The sequence below is a fragment of the Triturus cristatus genome, chromosome 5_2, assembly GCF_964204655.1.
Source record: "Triturus cristatus chromosome 5_2, aTriCri1.1, whole genome shotgun sequence".
In the NCBI taxonomy this organism is placed as follows: domain Eukaryota; kingdom Metazoa; phylum Chordata; class Amphibia; order Caudata; family Salamandridae; genus Triturus; species Triturus cristatus.
In genome coordinates, this window is record NC_140588.1 from 887,953,964 (window position 1) to 887,974,623 (window position 20,660).

At 43.5% G+C, this 20,660-nt stretch overlaps 1 protein-coding gene across 1 annotated transcript in view; it reads right to left on the reverse strand.

Annotated features, from left to right (window-relative positions):
* TBC1D8B (TBC1 domain family member 8B) overlaps positions 1-20,660 on the reverse strand; it is a 765,078-nt gene that overhangs the window by 89,600 nt on the left and 654,818 nt on the right. The window contains exon 17 of the mRNA XM_085608029.1: positions 3,634-3,699. Coding sequence (XP_085464155.1) covers positions 3,634-3,699 — 66 coding nt within the window. The remainder of the gene's footprint in view (positions 1-3,633; positions 3,700-20,660) is intronic.

Genomic DNA, 20,660 nt, shown 5'->3' on the forward strand with positions numbered 1-20,660 from the left:
TATTTTATGAAGTTCTCCAGTCAAAGTAGGCACTTCTGCCAACAAAGAGGTGTAACTGGGAGAGATGTCCCCTCTCCAACATGCTAGAAGCTATGGTAGTGGAGCCCGTGCTAGTTTGTGACAAACAAAGAACGACAATATGAAGATGGGGAGTAGTAACAATAATATATCTCTCCGGACGATATCTTTCTACATGAAGCATACCCGTCTACAAACCTCACTACTTCTATTTCAGGAATCTTAAAGGATATACAATAATATCCAAGGTTTTGGCAAGAAATCAAGCCTTCATAGTAAATGGTCTTCGACTGGTCCAATTAAGAAAGGATTTTATTTCTTATAAGGTACCTGGGAACGTTCGATATTTGGTAATACAGATTTACTGTACCAGTGAAGCGGTTACTCTTGGTAATACGTTGGGTGATGCCACTGAAGAGTGTATGACCACCCCAGTGGAAGTCATTGACAAGAACTTAGACAGGAAAATAATTTGAAAGGTTCATCATGATTAAGATGTTGATGAAACAGGGTGAAATAAAAAAATGAAATATAAATGTCTAAATTGTAAAAGGAAATTGAAACAAGCATTGGCATAGCCAATAGGTCTCGCCTTTGGGACCTTATAAGTGTTTAGCCATTCAACAGTTGCATAACTAAACACATATAAGGTCCCAAAAGCGAGACCTATTGGCTATGCCAAGCAACCGTGCGGCCGCGAAAGTGAAAGTAATTGCGGTAAAAGTGGCGCCCGCGCACATGCACTGTAGCTCTAGGCTGGCCTGGTAGCACTTTTTGGAGCCCTCTCAATAAGTCTCGCCAGACCAGCGCATGCGCTGGGTCAGGCAAGACCTAAAAAGGAGCAAGGATGAAATATGTGAACTCTAGTTCAAGCAAGAAACCAGAAAAAGCAATGAGATTCTAGAAAGTGTCATGGAAAAGGTCGACAAAGAGAGACTATAAAATAGGGAGAGTACATTGATATGCTCAAATGTTTGCTGAGGTAATGAAAAGTACAAGATCAACTAAAAAAGTAAAAATTGTCATATGTTGTGTAAGATTCAATTCTTAATTTGAGCCAGTGGTTGCCAGTGGGGGGCGTGGACACTAAGTTTTGGGGACAGGCACTTAGTTTTCCTCATAATACATTTACCTAGAGCACGAGAGGGAAATACAAATGAAGCGGAAAGACAGAGGAAGAGAAAGATGGAGTAACTGTTGTAAAGGGAGAAAGCAGGAACCTGCAAGAGTGAGATAAGGAAGGGAGTATCTAGTAGTGAATTAAAAAGGCATGAGGGGGAATCAAGACTAGGAAGCCATGGCATTTGGCACACCAGTAGTTAATTTCACTGGCACTGGGCTGCTGAGCAGAGCTTTGGGCACCGGCACTCATTATTTGACAAATTAAGCACTGGTAAGATTAAGGTGGTTGGATTATATAACATAGAAACTAAACTAAATGAATATATATTTAGATTTAGTGTAATCCACGCAATTGTTGATGTGAATATGTTTGCTACAAACAAATTAATTAGGAGACTTAATCCAGTTAAAGTACACAAAATGGGAACTTGCAAGGACGTCTGGAGTCAGATTTGTAATGTAACTCAAAAAAGGAGGGAAGAAGCAAATGAAAGCAAATCACAATGCTGGTAGCACAAGAGCTACTCACCGGTTTATGAACATTTGGTTTTAGGGTTTGAGTCTGCAATAAATACACTCGAGTGTCAACTTCATAATATGATTTTGACAATACGCATTCACATTTCAATCCAAAAACGATTTGTGATTAAAGGACAATTTGAATACAAACAGTGATACTAAGTGGCAGATCCTATGTGACCATTATTAGTATATTTTTTAGGACCGCAATGCATGCAAATAGAAGTAAGAGGCACAAGGAATAAGAAGGGAGAATGTTTAGTGGTTAGAAATACAGTGATACCATACTGGCTCCAGTTTGCAATGGGTTCAGCGCTGTAGAGCCATACTGTGGTTTGTAAAACAGAAGACTGTATAAGAGTTAACCTGCTGTAGACAACTGGATACTGTTGAATGCTATATATGTTGTTGCAACAATGCATTAAATGTCTGCAGATCACAATATCAGATATGCAATTAAGAATTAATTTACAAATTTTCAGCATTGAGAAAGTAATAGGAAAACTTGACTATTCATCTAACTAATAAGAATAAAACTTTCATTTTGACAAACCATTTGCGCTGAAATATTAAATAAATACAAGTGGAGGCGCCTCCAATTTTTTCAGTGTGGTCCAAAACATACCACCCCGTACCCCTTTCCTATTTTGTTAATGCTATTCATGGTCAGAATATGAATTTAATTTATGGGGTGAGGTAGGTAGGCAGGCATATATGTACGTACGCATTCATGTGTATACACATGCTTAATAAGACTCAGAGTGAATTCTCAGTCACTTACATTAAGACATACTGCTGTCAATCTCAGCTGTAAATGCTCACGTATTGGCAAGATTTGGATAGTGTACACTTCCATGTGAAGTAGGAGAAATGACTTCACTTTGACTCCGATTTACTCGGCTTGACATAACTGACCCGAACGTTGGAAAAGGAAGTGTCAGTACAGTTTAGTTTGTGATTTTGTGTGGCACTGGTATTTCCCCAAGCATGGGGGTGATATTGAGCTTTCAACAGGAAATTGTTGGAAATATGAATACAGATATGTAATCAGAAATATGATCAGTCTAATGGGATAGGACTGAAGTTGTTCCAATTCTTGGCTAAGGAAAATGGTCTCTTGGATACAGGGTGTGATATTAATGATCAAATTAGGGATATTTTGAATAACAAATGGCCAGGAACACATGCCCAGTAAAAACATCCAATGTTCTTGTAGTTGTTAATAAACTTAAGGCATTCTGGAAGACATTTATCAATGCCTAATCAAGCAATTGAACTACAGGTAAACTGAACCCGCTTAAAGATACAGGAAGAGAGGCAACGGAAATAGATTTGAACAAACTACTGTGAATTTGACAACGTATGTAGCATATATGCGGGACATATGCAAATATAATGTCCATTTGAGCATATGGCCTAAACAACCTCTGATAAATTATGCAGGCTGTCACTGACCAATATTCTCATCCTCTTGCCTAATACTGCCCCTAAATTAAATAAATTTAACAAATTAACTACCCTGCAAGGATGATGAGAGGCGAGTGTATACAGTAACCAGCATCAGTAAAGGTTGAAGATCATGTCTCGTGTACGTGGTGTGTCAACATTGATAAACAGAGGCAAAGAAATGGCAAATAATTCAGGAACTTAGAAGCATTTCTGACGAAAATAATTGAATGATTTGAGGTTCACGGATTTGGAAGACTTCTTTGAAGCACTTGGATAGCTATGGCTTTGATCATGTGGAGGACATGTAGCATGCGGACCTGCAGAAGGAAAAGGTGCTGCAGAGCTACAGACAGGTGTTAACAGAGACACTCACTGCGTTTTAGGGAAATGAGGAAGTTATTTCTTTAAAATTATAAATAAAAATCCTTCCTTTTAAAACTGCAAAAACATTTAAAAGCAAATTCTTACTATAATTGTAGATGGCAACAAACAAATCGAAATCTCTAAACATGATTGCTCTCTTACCTGGAGGTATGTGCAGCTTGAAGAGTAACTTCAGTTTGTTAGTAAAACTTCCATTGTACATTACATCTAGGAAAAAAAGAACAGAATCCAAGAATAAAATGTATTATTGTAATTTGCATGACTATTTCTCAGGCGGCTGACCTGCTGCAATAACTACCACTCAAGGTGGGAAGGACACCTCCCCATAATGGACAACTGTAACATCTGACTCCTGCAATTACAGGACATTTCCACACCCGTATGGACCAAGCTTTTTTTGACAGTGTGAACTCACCTTTTAAGCCTTCTCCTGCATCACCATAACTAGCTCCTGTGGCATCCCTGAAGCGCATATTAAATGTAACTGCTGGCCTCAATAAGGGACAATGGAAATTCAATCAAAATCACAGCTCCACAATGAGGTGACCTTAATGATGCAGCTATCTTAGCTGGTTCTGCAAGTCCACGGTTTCTTTAGGATTAACTGTATCACTCACAAAGCTATGCCTGAGTGTACCATTCAGAAAACGTTTGCATCCAACAATTGAGATCAAACATCAGACTAGAGCTTCAAAACTGCAATAACTACAATCAAGCCTTCTCAATCTATGCACTGCACTCAAGCCATGAAATAAAACATCCCCCTTTACATCAGACTCATTGCATTTCTTCCAATTCAGAAAAAAGTTCTCACCTAAGAGGATGTCAAGTGTTCACTATCAAAATCCCAGTGGCCTCCTCATTGACAACATAGCTCCCAATATCTACCTTTGAAAACTATCTTTCAGCCATTCCCACACAACCTCCCACCCTCCACCCTCGTTCTTTGCTCCCATAGCTATGGCTGTCCTACATAGAGATATATTCATTATAGATTAGTGTCTCATAAAAACAGAAATACAATACTATTCTACACTCTTTGCTATAAGTCTCATACAGACATATTCTTAACCTGACTACTGATATACTTAGCTAAACTACAGCAATTAGTTGTATGCAGAACAATGATTTGGAAAAGAAAACTTATTTCATTAAACAATGCACACTTATGATGTATATCAGGTATAGGCTGTTAGGTGTGGACGGTGGCAGCGTCTACCCGAGCTGCTTGGCTACGGTACAGGAAACGTGTGTGAAGTCAGCGAGATTAATGCGCCCTATATTGCAAAGTGTTGATGATTTTTAACTGTTTTAATCGAACAAATATTTTTTAAAATTAGGCTCAAGAAATTGCACTATTTACTATTAGCTCCCCACTTACTCGTACTTGCTGCTAGGGAAGTCTGGGTTCAGCCAACAGCCTGCACGCCTCGGTCCGACTCGGTGATTAACACCGTTGAGCGGAGGGCGGACAGGCAGACCCAAGCACTTCCGCATCACCAGCGGTTAGCGCTCTAGCTCCGGAGTCTCAGGACTATAAAGGGTGCTCGTCACTCTAAGCGCGCAGCGGTTGCGCGCAGGGGTGTGCCTAAGAACTCGCCTAAGACAAGCCAAAGAGAAGCCCGTCTACGCCCGTCCGCGACCGGACGAGGCTAGGGGCTAGAGGTTATGGCCGTGAGTGCTGCACTGACGGTTGCCCATTTCAAACCCCGGGTAAGATATTCTCCAGCAGACCTGTTGCGTATTCGCAAGTCTGTGCTCCAGGGCTGTACTGGAGGGCTAGGGGAAGGCTGTCTTCCTGAGGGCCCTTTTTCATGTCGGAAATGTCAATATCAAGCTTCCATCGATCACCGGCAAAATGTATTGCAGGAATTACCATCTATAAACACTCTGCCTCTGGATTCCTGTAAGAGCCGAAATCTCCTCTGTAACATTAGATCTCTGTCTAAACACCACAGTGAGGTGTGGGATATGATTGCTTCGATCCAACCTGACCTCTGTTACTTAACAGAAACATGGTTAAAATCATACTCTGTCCCAGCCATCACACTAGGGATCCCAGAGGGCTATAAAATTGCCAGACTCGGTAGGCCTGTCAAGACAGGGGGAGGTATTGCTATTGTGTATAAAAATAACCTATCAGTCTCCATTTTAGAGGAAATGAGCACTACTGATTTAGAAATCCTTGTATTTAAAGTCAGCATCTCGATGAAAATCAGCTATAAAGGGGCATTGGTTTATCGCCCTCCCGGGCCTTATACCTCCTCTAATCTCCTGCTGCTGGAGATACTAGCTAGATACGTTGACACCGAGAAGGATTTTTTACTTTTAGGAGATTTTAATGTGCACAGCGACCTGAAAGATAATACTGAGGCGCAATCCCTACTAAATGATATGTCCCTGATAGGATTAACCTTGATGAATACGGGTCCACACACTCTGCAGGACATACTTTGGATCTTATATTTTCCAACAAACCCAACACCCTGCAATGTGCCTCTTCTACTCAGGTCAACTGGACAGACCACTTTGTCCTGGAATTTTTTTATCTCTCACTTAGGTAAAGATCCCCCTAAGGCACAAGTCCTTCCTATCAGGCGTCGGCCATGGCATAAGATCACTTCAGAGAATTTTCAGGAGCACTTTGCCGATTCTCCTTTTTGCCCTGGAGCTAATGTCGACAAGGCATTGGACCGCTATAATCAGGCCATATCTCAGGTGGTAAATATGATTGCTCCTATGAAAACCTATAAACCTCGCTTAGCACGCAAACAGGAGGTATGGTTTACAGAAATTAGAAAAAGTGTGGAGATCGACCCATGAGGACACTGATAAGAATTATTTCTGGATAGCTCTAACCAAATATCACAAAGAAATTCGTCATGCTCGGAAATCCCATATACAGGCTCTTCTTTCAGCTGCAGGGAATTCCCCTAGGATCTTATATCAAACCTTACATTCATTTGTGAAACCAGCAGCCTGTGACACTCAGGAGTTAGCCTCACAACAACTCTGTAACGAGGTGGCCCAATTCTTCACAAATAAAATAAATAAGATCCATGACGATATCTCAAATTCCAACTTATCCATTATTGGAGATACATCAGCAGTTCTGGAAAAGGAACTAGAGAGGGGAACCATGTCTTTATCTTCCTTCTCTCCTATCTCCTTGATTGATACAGAGGGTTATCTTGGCCAGATAAAAAGCGGCAGTCCCTCAGACATAATCCCTGCCAGAATTATCTCAAAAGTAGGGAAAAGTCTGAGTCCGCAAATCCAAAATCTTATCAATCTCTCTTTGATTGAGGGACAAGTCCCTGGGGAATGGAAAAAAGCGCTGGTAAGGCCCATCAGAAAAAACTCTTCCATCCCCTGGACTGACTTATCCAACCTGAGGCCCATCTCGCTACTCCCTTTTTGGGGAAGGTGATAGAGAAACATGTCAATAAACTGATCTCACATTACATTGAACAATTTGGTCTGCTAGATAGTTTTCAGTTTGGCTTTAGACCCAAACACAGCACTGAATCCGCCTTGCTATCTGTGACAGACGATCTTCACATGTATCAGGACCGAGGGTACTCAGCGATCCTGGTACTGTTGGATTTATCGGCGGCGTTCGATACTATATCTCATAAATTCTTAATCGAACGTCTGGCCGCAATTGGGATTGAGAGCTTAGCGTTAACCTGGCTAAAGAGTTTTCTATTTGACCGCACCCAAACTGTCAGCATGGGCCAATTTCGGTCAAAAGAAACTTATATTACCAAGGGGGTGCCACAGGGCTCCTGTCTAAGCCCCACTCTTTTTAACATCTATGTGGCACCCCTGGCCAGCATACTGAGAAACTTCGGGTTTGTCCCTGTCTCCTATGCTGATGATACGCAGCTCTTATTCCCTTTTAAACATCTTACCAACGAAGTGAAGACAGCCTTCTCAGATGGCATGAAAGCTGTAGCAAATTGGATGAAGTCTAACTACCTTCAATGCAATGTGAATAAAACAGAAGTAATGCTATTTGGGGAGGTTAAAAATCTGAGGACTCCTGAGTGGTGGCCAAGTGAGCTCGGTCAAGTACCTGAACCCAAGCTGGTTGTAAAAAACCTAGGGGTTCGTCTTGACCGGGAGCTCACCCTTAAACAACATGGTAATTGGGTGATCAGCCAATGTCTTCATGCTATTGGACTATTACGCAAAGTGTTCCCACTATTACCTGATTCCACTAGGAAAACCTTGGTACAGGCTTTAGTGCTGAGTCGCCTGGATTACTGCAATGGGCTCCTATTGTCAGCTAACCAGGGAGTCATAGAAAAACTCCAGGTGATTCAGAACACTGCGGCTAGACTTGTGCAGAATGCCCCCCCCCCCCAAGAACACCTTCCAAACCGCTCCTCGACAGACTACACTGGCTCCCAATCCATAAGAGGATTACTTTTAAGACATGCTGCCTTATTCACAGAACCATACATGGATCCGGACCCTCCCATTGGAGAGACAAATTCATTCCTTACAACCCCATTCGATTTCTTAGGTCCAGTAACCAACTCTTACTCAAAGTACCTACCATTAAGAGGAGCAGACAGGGTGGGAAAGCCCTATCAGTGGTAGGTCCAACACTATGGAACAAATTACCTTTTGAGCTCAGGCAATGCTCAGAATTCCTGTTTTTTAGGAAAAAGCTTAAAACGTTTTTGTTCTAGTAACTATCAATCATTTTAGTAGTATATGGCCAAGTTGAGCTGAATTGTACCATTCGCCTCCTGTAGCGGCCAAGATCTTTTTCCTTTCTTTCTATGCGCAGAGATATTCTTTTAAGAGTCGATTCTAGCGCGATATAAATCCATAAATAAATAAATAGTAACTTCAAAGATAGTCACATGCGAGCCTTATAAATAATAAGTTCACTTCTTGCTTTTCGTGCTCTACGGAATCAGTCATCCATGTACTACAAACTAGTGCATGCTGGTGCATGGGGCACGTTTTAACTACCACTGTCCACCAGAACCAGCATCCATGGCTATTTTGAGAGCAAATGGACCGTTCAGCCACCTCCATGACCATGAATCATTTACAAGTCAATTATATCCACCACTCTGCCTCATTAATGATGTTACTGGTAATGAAGTGTGAGGCTGATAGAGACTTTACGTATGCTGGAGATACGCAATTGTACCTAAAGACTGTCATACGAAAAGCTAATTCAAAATCTTGTTTGGACCAATACAAAAATATATGAAATTGCATAATGCCAATAAACAAGACTGGAGTAATGCCATAAAAATTAATATATCACTCCATTAACACCCTCTATGGTAAAATTCCTAGATTTTTTTACTCAATTAAAATATGCACTTCAATGGACATATACAAAATAAAAACTTTAACGACCTACTGACTACACATGATTTTAAAACGGTAAAGACCTTAATGATTACTCTCCTGGAGTATGGATGTTCCATCAATACTTATTTCCCTAAAAATGATTGTCCAACTAAGGCTGAAACGTGCTTTTTAATAGATACCAAGAAAACGGTTTATTTGACTTCACATATGTCCGCCCTTAAAGCCTACCCAATTAGGTGATCGTTCAAAGCTACCTGTGTAACATACAAGGCTTTAAAGAAACACATCCAAAAAACTATAACAAAAAAATCAAGATATATCAAAGTTCCAAGAATCTCGGAAGTAAATACAAACTGACAAATTCTGCACATGGAACTGGTTCATGAGTCCTAGTCTTCAATAAATCAAGAATACATTGAATCTAATCTACAAGGTTAATTAAAAAGAAAGTACTTGAGATTCAGGCTAGTCTATACACAAATACCCTAGTTCGAGGGAACCTGGAATTTAAAACTCAAAGAGTAGAGTGAATGTTGTTTGCGGGGGAACAAAGTAGAAACGCCATGTAGTTGTCTTTCTCCAAAGCAGCTAACACTGAGGAACATGAATTTTTAGGCATCATTCAACAAAATGAATATTAGAACAATTAAGGAGGTTATTAACTATTGTTTTCTATAAAATCAACAAACTGATGAAATATTGAAATCTTGCATATATTGAGTTGGAAGTCTGTCTGCCAATTCTCAATACTTAATTTTTTTATTTTTATAAATTAATGACGGTTTCTTTCTCTTTGAACAAATGTGTATGATCTTCTCTAGAACATAGTTTTTCATGTGTCACTCATTCATTGTTATCTATTTGATAATACAATAATAGTTTACTACTACTAACAAATGTTACCCCACGCTTCAAGATAAAACCCTATTTCTAGCTCTTCAAAATCAATGTTTCAAGGATCTGGAACACACTTCCTGTGAAAGAACAAATTACTTACCTTCGGTAATGCATTATATAGTAGAGACTATCTAGCTGCAGATTCCTTACCTTTAAATTTCCTAGGTGTAAGGCTGGATCTGGAAACTTTTGCTGAGCAATACCCTTTGCATGCGCAGTCGGGTGGTTGCATTCGACTCCGCGTGACTGCGTCGGTAGCATCCGTTATGATGTCTCGTCACCCAGGCGAGCGGATGTCAGTACTTTAAATTTTTTCCATGCCAGAAGTGCAGAGCTACAAATTAACTGACGTAGTTGTGTGCAAAACTAGGGGCCTGAAAGGGGGAGTAACCCTAGCCCTACAATAAAAGTCCACAAAGCGGGGAGGCATGGGTGCAGCTATAAGGACTCTGCATCTAGGTAGAGTCTGTACCAGATAATGCGTTACTCAAGGTAAGTAACTTGGTCATCTGATAGAGACGTCTAGCTGCAGATTTGAATTAGATAACCAAGCCATACCATCCCGGCGGTGGGCTGCAGACCAATACCTGAAACTAGAAAGTCCTACAGAACCAAGAGGGAAAAATGCCCTTCTCTGTAGACCTGACTGTCCAGGCAGTAGTGTTTTTCAAACGTGTGCAAAGACGCCCACGTTGCTGCCTGACAGATGTCCAGGCCTGGGACACCCCAAGCCAAGGCCGTAGTCACAGCCTTTCCCCTGGTAGAATGGGCCCTTAAACCCTCAGGGGGCTGCTTCTTTGCCGGGGCATAACAGATCATAATGCAGAGAACGACCCAGAGAGAGATGGTCCTTCTCTGCACTGCCCGTCCCTTCTTCACTCCCACGTATCCCGCAAAGAGTTGGTCGTCCATCTAGAACTCTTTTGTGCAGTCAAGGTAGAAAGACAACGCTCTTTTTGGGTCCAGATGTTGAAGACGCTCCTCCTCTTTAGAGGGATGCAGGGGGGCAAAGAAGGGGGCCAACGTGATGCATTGATACAGATGGAATGGAGTCACGACCTTTGGAAAAAAAGGAAGTACCCGCACGGCTTAGGAAGTCTACCTAGGACGGTGGCTGGGACAGGGAATGGAAACCCCTTCCATTGCCACGAAAGTGGCGAATGGTAGACTGGCGACAAGGAGCAGAGGAGAGGCTCAAGTGTCTGGCCGTAGCTCGAGAGTCTTTGAACCTGAACAGTGCCTAATCTGCCTTTTCCCCAAATAGACCGGTTCCATCAAAGGGCATGTCCATCAAATTGGCCTGGAAATCGCCCGAGAAGCCAGTTCTCCTAAGCCAGGCCTGGCACCTTAAGGCCACTGTCGTTGAAATGTATCTGCCCAGCGAATCTGTTCTATCTAGGTCACACCGTATGGAGAATGTTGCTGCATCTCTGCCTGGGAGAGCACAGCCCGGGCCTCCTCCTGGACTTGTGGCAGCACTTGCACAACTGTCTCCCAAAGGGAGTGGGAGAAACGGCCCAATAAGCATGCGGTATTCACCGACCGCAATGCCAGGCTGGAGACAGAAAATCACTTCTTCCTAATTGAATCCAATCTCTTGGATTCCTATCCGGAGAGGCGGAAGGAAACACGGCCTGGGAAGTAGAGGCCTGCACCACCAAACTTTCAGGGGTAGGATGTTGGCTGAGGAACTTCGGGAAACCCTGTGCTGGGCAATGGCAACGTGCAATTGTTCTTTCCACAGGAGCCCCTGTGCTAGGCTTGGACCATGTGCCAGGCTTGGACCATGTGCCTAGAAGGACATGCTCCATTAAAGGGCAAAAGGGGTTCGGAAGTGGATGCCCCAGGTTAAAGCATTTCAGTCAGGAGATTAGTTCTAGTCCTAGGACGTCAGCTGCCCTTTTTACCATTATGGCATACTATGCCCCCCTCCTCTTTAGCCACTGTTGGCGGAGAGAGCATACCAGTATCTGGAGAAGTGTCCAGTCCACTGGCTTCCACAAGTTCCCTATACCAGTTGAAATGCTCTGCAGAGTCATCCTGGTGTTCCAGAGGGTCCAAAGACCTCTCTCATTCCTCTCCCGAGCCTAGCATAGCCTCAAAGTGCTCAGGCGACAACATAGAACCCCTGGGTTCAATCTGCACTGTAATTGGCATCAAACAACTTCATTCCGACTCCACGTCATTGAGAATAAGGACGGGATGATGCTGCTGGTGGGGACAGGCATCACCGACTTCAGGTCAGACGCCAGAGAAGGTCACGTTGGCACGACGGGCGTCGACCACGATCGGCTCCATGAGGGCCCGCCAGAGCCACCAGTTTCAAACTTAATGGGGTCCCTTCTGACTCTTGTCAATGTCCCTTTAGGTTATTTTTTCATCAATGTGCCAAGTGTTTTATACGAACACAAAACTATCCCCTCTGTAAAGCAGACAACTTTAATTTCCTGGAAATTAGCGTTTGTTCATGGTGTAGTGAAGGTAGCAATTAAGATGCATACATTGCTATGTTAGCATAAGCGTGTTAGCTTTTAGAAAGCCATCTTGCCACTTTTGCTGCTTTTGCACACGACACTGCTGAGACATATTATTTGAGAACTGCTTGCTTGCCTTTTCTTCACATGAGAACTGTCTGTTGTTCACATCCCTAGACGTGCACTGCGACCTTGGTCTGAACATTGTGTGCAAAACACTCTGAGCCGCCAGACAATGTATGTTTTTGAGTCCAGGTTGATCGGCCCACCTGAATGTCGAGAGCCTTTAATATTACAGTATGCATGTGTTTGAAACACATTCAGGAGAAGAATATTTTCCAGGCGCAGAGCAAAGCTGATCCTGTGATGTGATTCACCTAAAGCTGATCTTTACGGTATGGGGTTCCCCATTCCAGCCTAGAGACCTTCTATTAGCCTAATAATATTAGTTTCCTAGCAAAAGGAAGGTGGCTGCATTCCACTGTCATTTATACTTTGATTTGTCCTTTCATTTTCTATGGTATTGTAACAATGCTGATGGTTTTAATTATAATCATTTGTCTGCTTATGTTAGCTAAAGTACTGCATCTTAGGACATGTAGTTTATAAAATAAACCTTTTAAACTTTACCGTGTCTCTGATTACTTCTGTTGTGGATTGATATATGAATGATAGCGAACAGGTATTTCTGATTCCCACCATTCCTGAGAATACTCTAAGTCGCTTGTTCTGGGTTGTCTATACATTGGGACCTCCGAGATAATACGGATAACGAATGGGACACTGATGCTGGTCGGATAGGGGTTCTGGGTACTGAGGTGAGTTTGTGGTACACCACAATTCACTGAGGTCCTGGTTTCCTGCGCATAGTTCTGTGCATGAGCAGAATCCCTGCAACATGGCGCACCTAACGTTTGGTCTTTTGATTTGAAACGCCTTAGTAGTGCTTTTATTAGTCCACAACACCCTCACTCTTGTTTCCGGATAGCGGGAGTGACGGATTGCACCTACCTGTTAGTAACCTAATAGGTTCATACAAGCTTGTTAATTAAAAAGGTGTTTTATATTTCTGAACCCTTGTGCTACTGTAAAATCCGTTGTTTTTCTTCTCTGTGTCCTTATGGCGGTCGAAATTGCAGCGCATAGTCGTACTCCTTTGCGGCGTCATTTGACGCAGTATGGGGTACCGGACGATGGGATGGCCGTAATTTTTGTGGTGAGTGCGGACGCGTCTCACCCTTACGAGTTGTTTTACTCTTGGGTAACGCTGCCGGAAGTGAATGCGAATGATAATACGTTTCACTCGTATACTCACACACGGGTCCCAGTAAATTATACGCCATATAGGACGCTGGAGATTCCCCTTTCAGCCTGGCAGCATAGCATTTTGTTTAATGGCGCCCTTCCCCATGCGGTTGCACCGGCTAAACTCAGCCCTTTGTCAATTCCACGGGCCACGTGGCCGGTGCTGGCCGGATTTACGCCTCACCCCCGCTATTTGACTATTACGGTGGATGAATTGCGTACACTCCATACTGCCCTAATTACAGTTTATAGGGCTTTGGTGCAATACGTTTCGCGCAATGTGCAGGTGGGGGCACCTGCTGTTGCGGGTCTACCAGCTGGTCATCCTGCGGTTGTTATTAGCCCAGTCATAGTTAATTCGGTGATGGGCAAGCGCCCCCAGAATAAGGACGATTTGCCTTATTGGCTTGCCGAGAAATTTGACCAACTGGAAGCAGTGTTTCCACACTCTACAACAGTGGAGAAACACAGAATACTCCCCATTAGTTTGCCGAAAGACTTAGTCTCAGAAGTGTCCGATTGTGACAACTGGGGTAAGGATTTTGCCGCGGTCTACTCAAAGTGCTTTGGCATTCCGTCTCTGGCTGCGCTTCCCTCCGTCATTAAACGTGTTCAAGATAACCACGGTCCGGAGGCGGCTGTTGAGTTGGGAATGCAACTTGTCGGAGTATTCGACGTAGTTGACTCTCTCGTCCTTGGTAATCTCAAGGGAGATGCGGTACAATTCCAAGTGGCTAATGGCTTAGCCCGCAACGATGAACTCGATAAGCCGAAAGAGTTGCCTAAAATTATTGCGGAGGCGTACAGAACAATTGGTCGCAGTAGTTTAGGGGTTAAACCAACTATAGTCATTCCTGACCTGATACAACAAACTAAGGTGAGCTCGTCTGTTAAAGACGATCGTCCAACTTTTCCAAAGCAAAATTGGCGACAAAAGAAACAGGGAAAGCAGCAACAGAAACAGGGGTCTCGTCCTGCGTCTCCCATACAGCCGGCTAGTGAGCGCACATACGATTTGCGCGATCGCACTAGTATTAAGTCACCTGATAGATTTCAGGTTACTGAACGTTCTCCTCGTTCTTCACAGGAAACATCGGCCTCGCAGTCCGGTGGAGGAGAACGTGGCAAAAGTCAGGGTGCCCAACAAGGACGTGAGCAACCCCGTCAGGCTGACGGCAAAGGAAAGCAAGACGAGTTTGCACGTCAACGTCCCCCGTTTCAGAAGAAGAAGGTTGCTGCGCTAACAGCGAGGTATGCCACATATAGTACGGTCGCAGCTTCGGAACCTGACATGGGCAATAACGCTGCTCGACAGCGCAGCGGAGGTTACAGTAGTGCGGCAAGCATTACGTCCATTTCTGGAGGCGACAGCAACTGACACGTTCATTACTGTAGAAACTGCGGACGCTAGAGTGGCTACCCCTGACAGACTATATGACATAGTCCTCTTAATTGAAGGTGACATACAACGCACAATACAAGGGATTTTTCCTATGACATTCTCTTGGCGGAGGCCAACTGGCCCCAACTTTCATTTTAGATGCTCCTAGAGGGGAGGAGGTAATCCTCCCGTCCTTTGCGCATACTGTGCCAAAGGAGCATGCTGAAAGGTTTGCCGAAGAGTGGGCTCTGGTGCTTGCACCGGCTTTGTATCGTACTCAGGTAGGCTGGGATAAATTGTCCCCCAGCCATGAGATTCCCTTACGGTCTATGCCTCAACCACAACCCCAATATCCCATGCGCCGCGAAGCTAGATATCACGTCGCGGAAATCCTTGAGCAATTGGAATTTCAGGGTGTTATTGAAACATGTGTGTCACCAATGAATAATCCTTTATTTACTGTAATGAAGCCTGATGGGTCGTACCGCCTAGTTTTGGATTACCGGCACCTAAACTCTCATTGCCGGACGTGTGCGGTACAGAATACCCACAGTTCTGCCCTAGTTGATAGTCTTGTGCGTAAAAGGTTTAAAACCACACTTGACATATCAAATGGCTTTTACAGCCATAACCTGTCCTCTATTAGTAGTCAGTGGATAGCATTTACATCTGGCGGCAAGCAAAAACAATTTAAAAGATTGGCCATGGGCTATAAAAACAGCCCTGGCGTCTTTGCCGCACTTGTAGTCTCTCTGTTAGAGAGCATTGACCCGGATGCGTACTCGTATGTTGATGATATCTATCTCACGGACGACGAGTTGTGGCCGCATCTGTGTCGCGTAGATCACATTATTGTTATGTTTGCAGACTTCGGGTACAAATTCAACTTTGCGAAGTCTCACATTGCAGAGTATACAGTGTTGTTTTTGGGCTACAAGCTCAACAATGATGGTCGAGGATTAGCTCCTCACTTTCTGGAAAAGTGCGCATGCTTGCGTGCTCCGACAACACTGAAGAAATTACAATAGTTACTGGGCTTCCTGAATTTCGGTCGTACGTACATTCCAGATTATGCCCAGCGTATCAAGCCGCTATATGCCTTGGTACAACCAACTTTTTCCAAATCAAGCTGGCTGCCAGAACATTCAGCTTTTTTGCAGTCATTGCAGGCTGATCTTCTTGCTTCAAAATACTTACCGACACGTGATAACCACACAAACCTGGTAATAAGAATTGTGCCAGGTGCAGTGGGTTTCACGTACTTAACGTTCAATGAGGGCGACACCGTCCCCATTGCATACAAATCACACCTGTACACTTCGGCTGAACTGCGCTTTTCCTCTGTCGAAAAGGTTTTGACTGCGGTGCAGATGGCGATTCTTAAAGAACAAGCGCTGTCACAAGGAAAACGCATGTTGGTGGTCCCACCATATCCTGCCCTAGAGGCAGTGACGAAAGCCAGTGTACCCAATTCAAAAGCTTTGCATCCACGTTGCATACAATGGGCCACTTCTCTGACATCGCCAGATGTCACTTATATCTTTGATGCTTCATTACAGACGCAGGAGTACTTGTAATATGAATTCGTTCATCCTGCTCCTCTGTCTTTGCGCCCGCTCGAAGATTACCATTGTGTCATTTATACTGACGGTTCGTCGCAACCGGCGACGGGATCGAAGCACGCCTATTCAGCAGCTTGCGCAATTGTGGCAGGTACTTTCGTGAATTCCAATCTGACGTCGTGCATACGCAGTCATTGGGTGATTGTACTGCACAGTTGGCGGAGCTACGTGCTCTGGTGCTTGCACTGGAGTTTGCTGATCCTCGAGTCACTACTCTTATAGTAAGTGACTCGTTTTACTGTGTTCAGTCCTTAAACGACAATCTATTCTTTTGGTCTCAAAATGAATATCGTGATTCCAAAGGTAGCACAATTAAGCATAAAATGCTTCGGGTTCGAGTGGCAGAACTTAAAGAACATCTGCCTCTCGTGAATGTAATTCACACTCTTGGGCACCAGCGAGTTGGTGTCCACGCTGTCGGTATCAGCTTAGCTGACGAAGCAGCAAAAACAGCAGTGGCGACATATTTAGTAGCAGCAGTTACAAGATCCAAAAGTAAGATCGATGAAGACATCTTGGCAGCTATTGCTGCTACAGAGAAAGGAAGTAATTACCCGAGGGGTTTCCCTTCTCGTTACCATTATCACTTAAGTCCTGATAAAGTCCCATTAGTGGGAATTAACGACGTTGGTGACAGATTGATTCCCAACGCGGACTGCAGACCATCTCTGATATCAGCGGCTCACGAGGGTATGGCATCTGCCCATGCCGGCGTTGCAGCTACTGTTTCTTTGTTACAACATTACTGGTGGCGCGGGTTATATAAACAAGCTCGCACGTATGTTCTTGATTGTGACATTTGCCAGCAGATTAAACCTTCAACTGCTGCGCGTCCACCACAAACTCAGTTGTACATATCCAATAAACCACTTGGGTGTGTTTATCTGGATCTCTGCGGTCCATTCTCCTCTGATACTGCGTACAAGTATATCCTATTTGCAGTGGATTCGTACACACGTTTTCAGTGGGTATGGCCACAAAGGAGTGCTGATGCCCATACTGTCATCAGGGATTTGCGTGTCTTTGTGGGAAGTTTTGTGTGTGGCACCTTTCATTCTGATCAGGGCCCTGCGTTCGCCTCTAAGGCGTATAAAGAAGCCATGAAAAATTTGGAGGTCCAAGTCAAATTTTCGTCTCCATACCGACCTGAGGGTAATAGTGTAGTGGAGCGGATGAACCGTGACTTACAGCAATCTTTGACAGCTAGGGTTTTAGGCACTGGCCGGAACTGGTTAACCCATCTGTATAACGTCCAACGTGCACTTAATAATCTCCCTAGAAGGTCTCTGGGTGGGAGGATGATGCTCTTTGGCATAAAAATGTTTGTCCCGGAGCTTGATGGTCTAGACACGGCGGCGTCTGCCGCACCCTTTGACGTAGATGATCATTGTGCTGTGTTACAGAGTCTACAAAAGACTAGAGATAGTCTCGTGAAGGAACACTTGCCCTCCACATCTGATGCTGCGCTTCAGATTCCGGTAGTCCGCTGGCTACCTCGAGTTGGTGACCTGGTCCGTGAGAAGGTGGAGAACAAGAAGGAGTTCGGCCCCTCTTGCCCCCGGTTCCAGTGCTTGGCGTGCAGGGTACAGAACAGTCATTTTACCTCCACTTCCTGGTCACAAGGATAACAGGTACATCTCAATTGACAATGTCAAACTACAGCGAGTGGCCGATGCTTCTTAGTATGACTCCAGCGGTCTCTTGCCCTGCGATGCTGAGAAATTCTGTTTTGGCTCCGGCTCCTACCACCATGCCTGATGTTGTCATAGAGATGCATACAGTTATTGATCCTTTATTGCTACCACCGGCTGGTGGTCTACCTGAAGATACTGAGTACACTTATCCCGAAGATGTGTCATTGCCTGTTTTACAATCAACCGCTGTTGCACAGTCACGTTTCTCCTTTGATACAACCTCTATGACTTCCAGGGCCCCGTCAAAAGTTTCTGTTTTTGCTGTTTGGTTTAAAAGACATTTTTTGATTCCCCCTTGGGGAATTTGGCTGATGCTCATATTTTTTTTTTTTATTTATGTCCATCTGATTTGTAGTGGTATTTTTTCGTCTTGTGAACGGACACTACCTAAAAGAAAGATCTACAATTAGACTAATTGATGGAACTTTGGCCCCCCACTCCTCATCACACATCATGAAGAGAGACCAGACTTTTGTGAATATTACTGCCTGGCCTGTGTTAGATGGGATTGCGTGGGATGCTGTTAAATTTCAGATTCATGGTCCGACTGAGGTTATCAATGTACCTAATGTATTTCGTGTTTCTATGGGTGATGTGGTCAAACAAAACATCCGCTCTGATGATTGGGACGTTCAGGCCATAGAAGCACTGTTTTCTGATTTGAAATACTATGCCGCTTTTGATGCTGAAGATTTGTATTTAGACACTGCTAATTACGGAGAGTTGTTTTGCTATCAACATTATGGCAATCATTTCCTACATAAAGCCAATACGTTTTGTAATTTTGTAAATTATACACAATGGGAACATTGTCCAACGCCAATGTTGGGCAGCTCCAGCACATTGGTGAACAAATTTGCCTATTTTACTGATTTCAGTGTTTCAAAACCTGCTGCCTTTTATTTTAAAATGGCAGTTGAGTCTGCATCGAAGGTTAGGCTGACACACACTAAATTATTATATTCCAAATCCTTTATGGATGATTTAGCGGTCAGGGGTTATGATCTGTGGAAAGATACTATTGATCTTAAATCTGTCTGGGGTTCTAAACCAAGGCAGGTATAAGGAACAGAAGCTTTGCATCGTGCCTGCCTCATCCCGAACCACATGTTATTTTTTAATTTGAATATTTTTCGTGCCACCAGTTTTGGATTGGCTACCTCTAAAAAACTGACATCCCCCTCTATTCCTGATCTGGGTGCTTATCCAAATTGGGATAATCATACAAATCTGTCCCTTGATGCGTTGCAGTCGTACATTACTAATTCATCCTTCAATATTTCTAAGTTGTACTCTGAGGGATGGTTGACTTGGCAGACTAGTTCAGATTCCTGTCAACATCGTTTTTTAGGTCTGAAGCCTGGGTATACACAGGATCGTGTGGACCCTCGCTTTGAATCTTCTCATTCTGCTACTACCTACTCCGTTGGGAAGTTATGCCAGTCTTGGCTGCAACACTCCACCTTGGCATCGGTTAAAGTTCATTTATCTAAATTACATGACAAAATAGATTTGAATGATTTTGTTAAGGGTCCTGTGATTGGCAGGTCCAAAAGATGGGTGTAAGCTATTTATAACGAGGTTTGGAAGTTATCACAAATTGAAGCTGCTTACAGATTGAGAGCTATTGATAAAGCCAATATGGAAAAAGTGCTAGCTGTTATAGATAATAGCATTAACACCCTTTCTTCCAGAATTTACACATTAGATAATATTGTTTCATCTGTAGTTGATATCGTGCAGGATGATATGTCTGTTTTATATCATGGTCAGAATCAATTACGTTCTATAATGCAGTTTGCATGGACACTGCAAACGTTAAAGACTGGGAAAGTCCCCTGGCCCTATATGAATACTTCATCATTATTCCTTCCTTTTAATCTAACTGCGAAACAACAATTCATGTCCATGAAAGATGCAACATACTCATTACTGCATATTGAAAAGTTAGAACCTTTGCCTTTCTCAGTGGCCGAATTGAACTCAGCTGTGTGGCTTATCCACGGTTTAATCACATTGCCATTTCAATTGTTTAAATTCAGTTTGTGCATGAAACATTATGCCCTAGGCAGATATGAACCGTTGGGTACTGCTTTCCTGCATGAAGTATGGTCACTCCCATTTACATACAGGTGCATGAGAGAAGGTAAAGAAGTTTATTTGAAGGGTGAGGAATGTTCTTCCACACCTGATCACTCTGTAGTCTGTAGGCACATCCAATTGCAATGTGCATGCAATGTGCAAGCGCCTAATTTAGCATGCGTCCTGAAAGGGATTTCAGTGCCAGCTGTTACACCTTCTTTCACGTTGCTAGCTAACGGTAGTTATTTGCTTTTGAATAACGATGCTTGCTGCGGAATGCTAGTGGGAATTCCCCTACATTGTGACTGTATCACAGAGAGTAGTCTGCTGTAAAAATGTCCTTTTCCCACCCCCGCATGGGCGGCTAGAT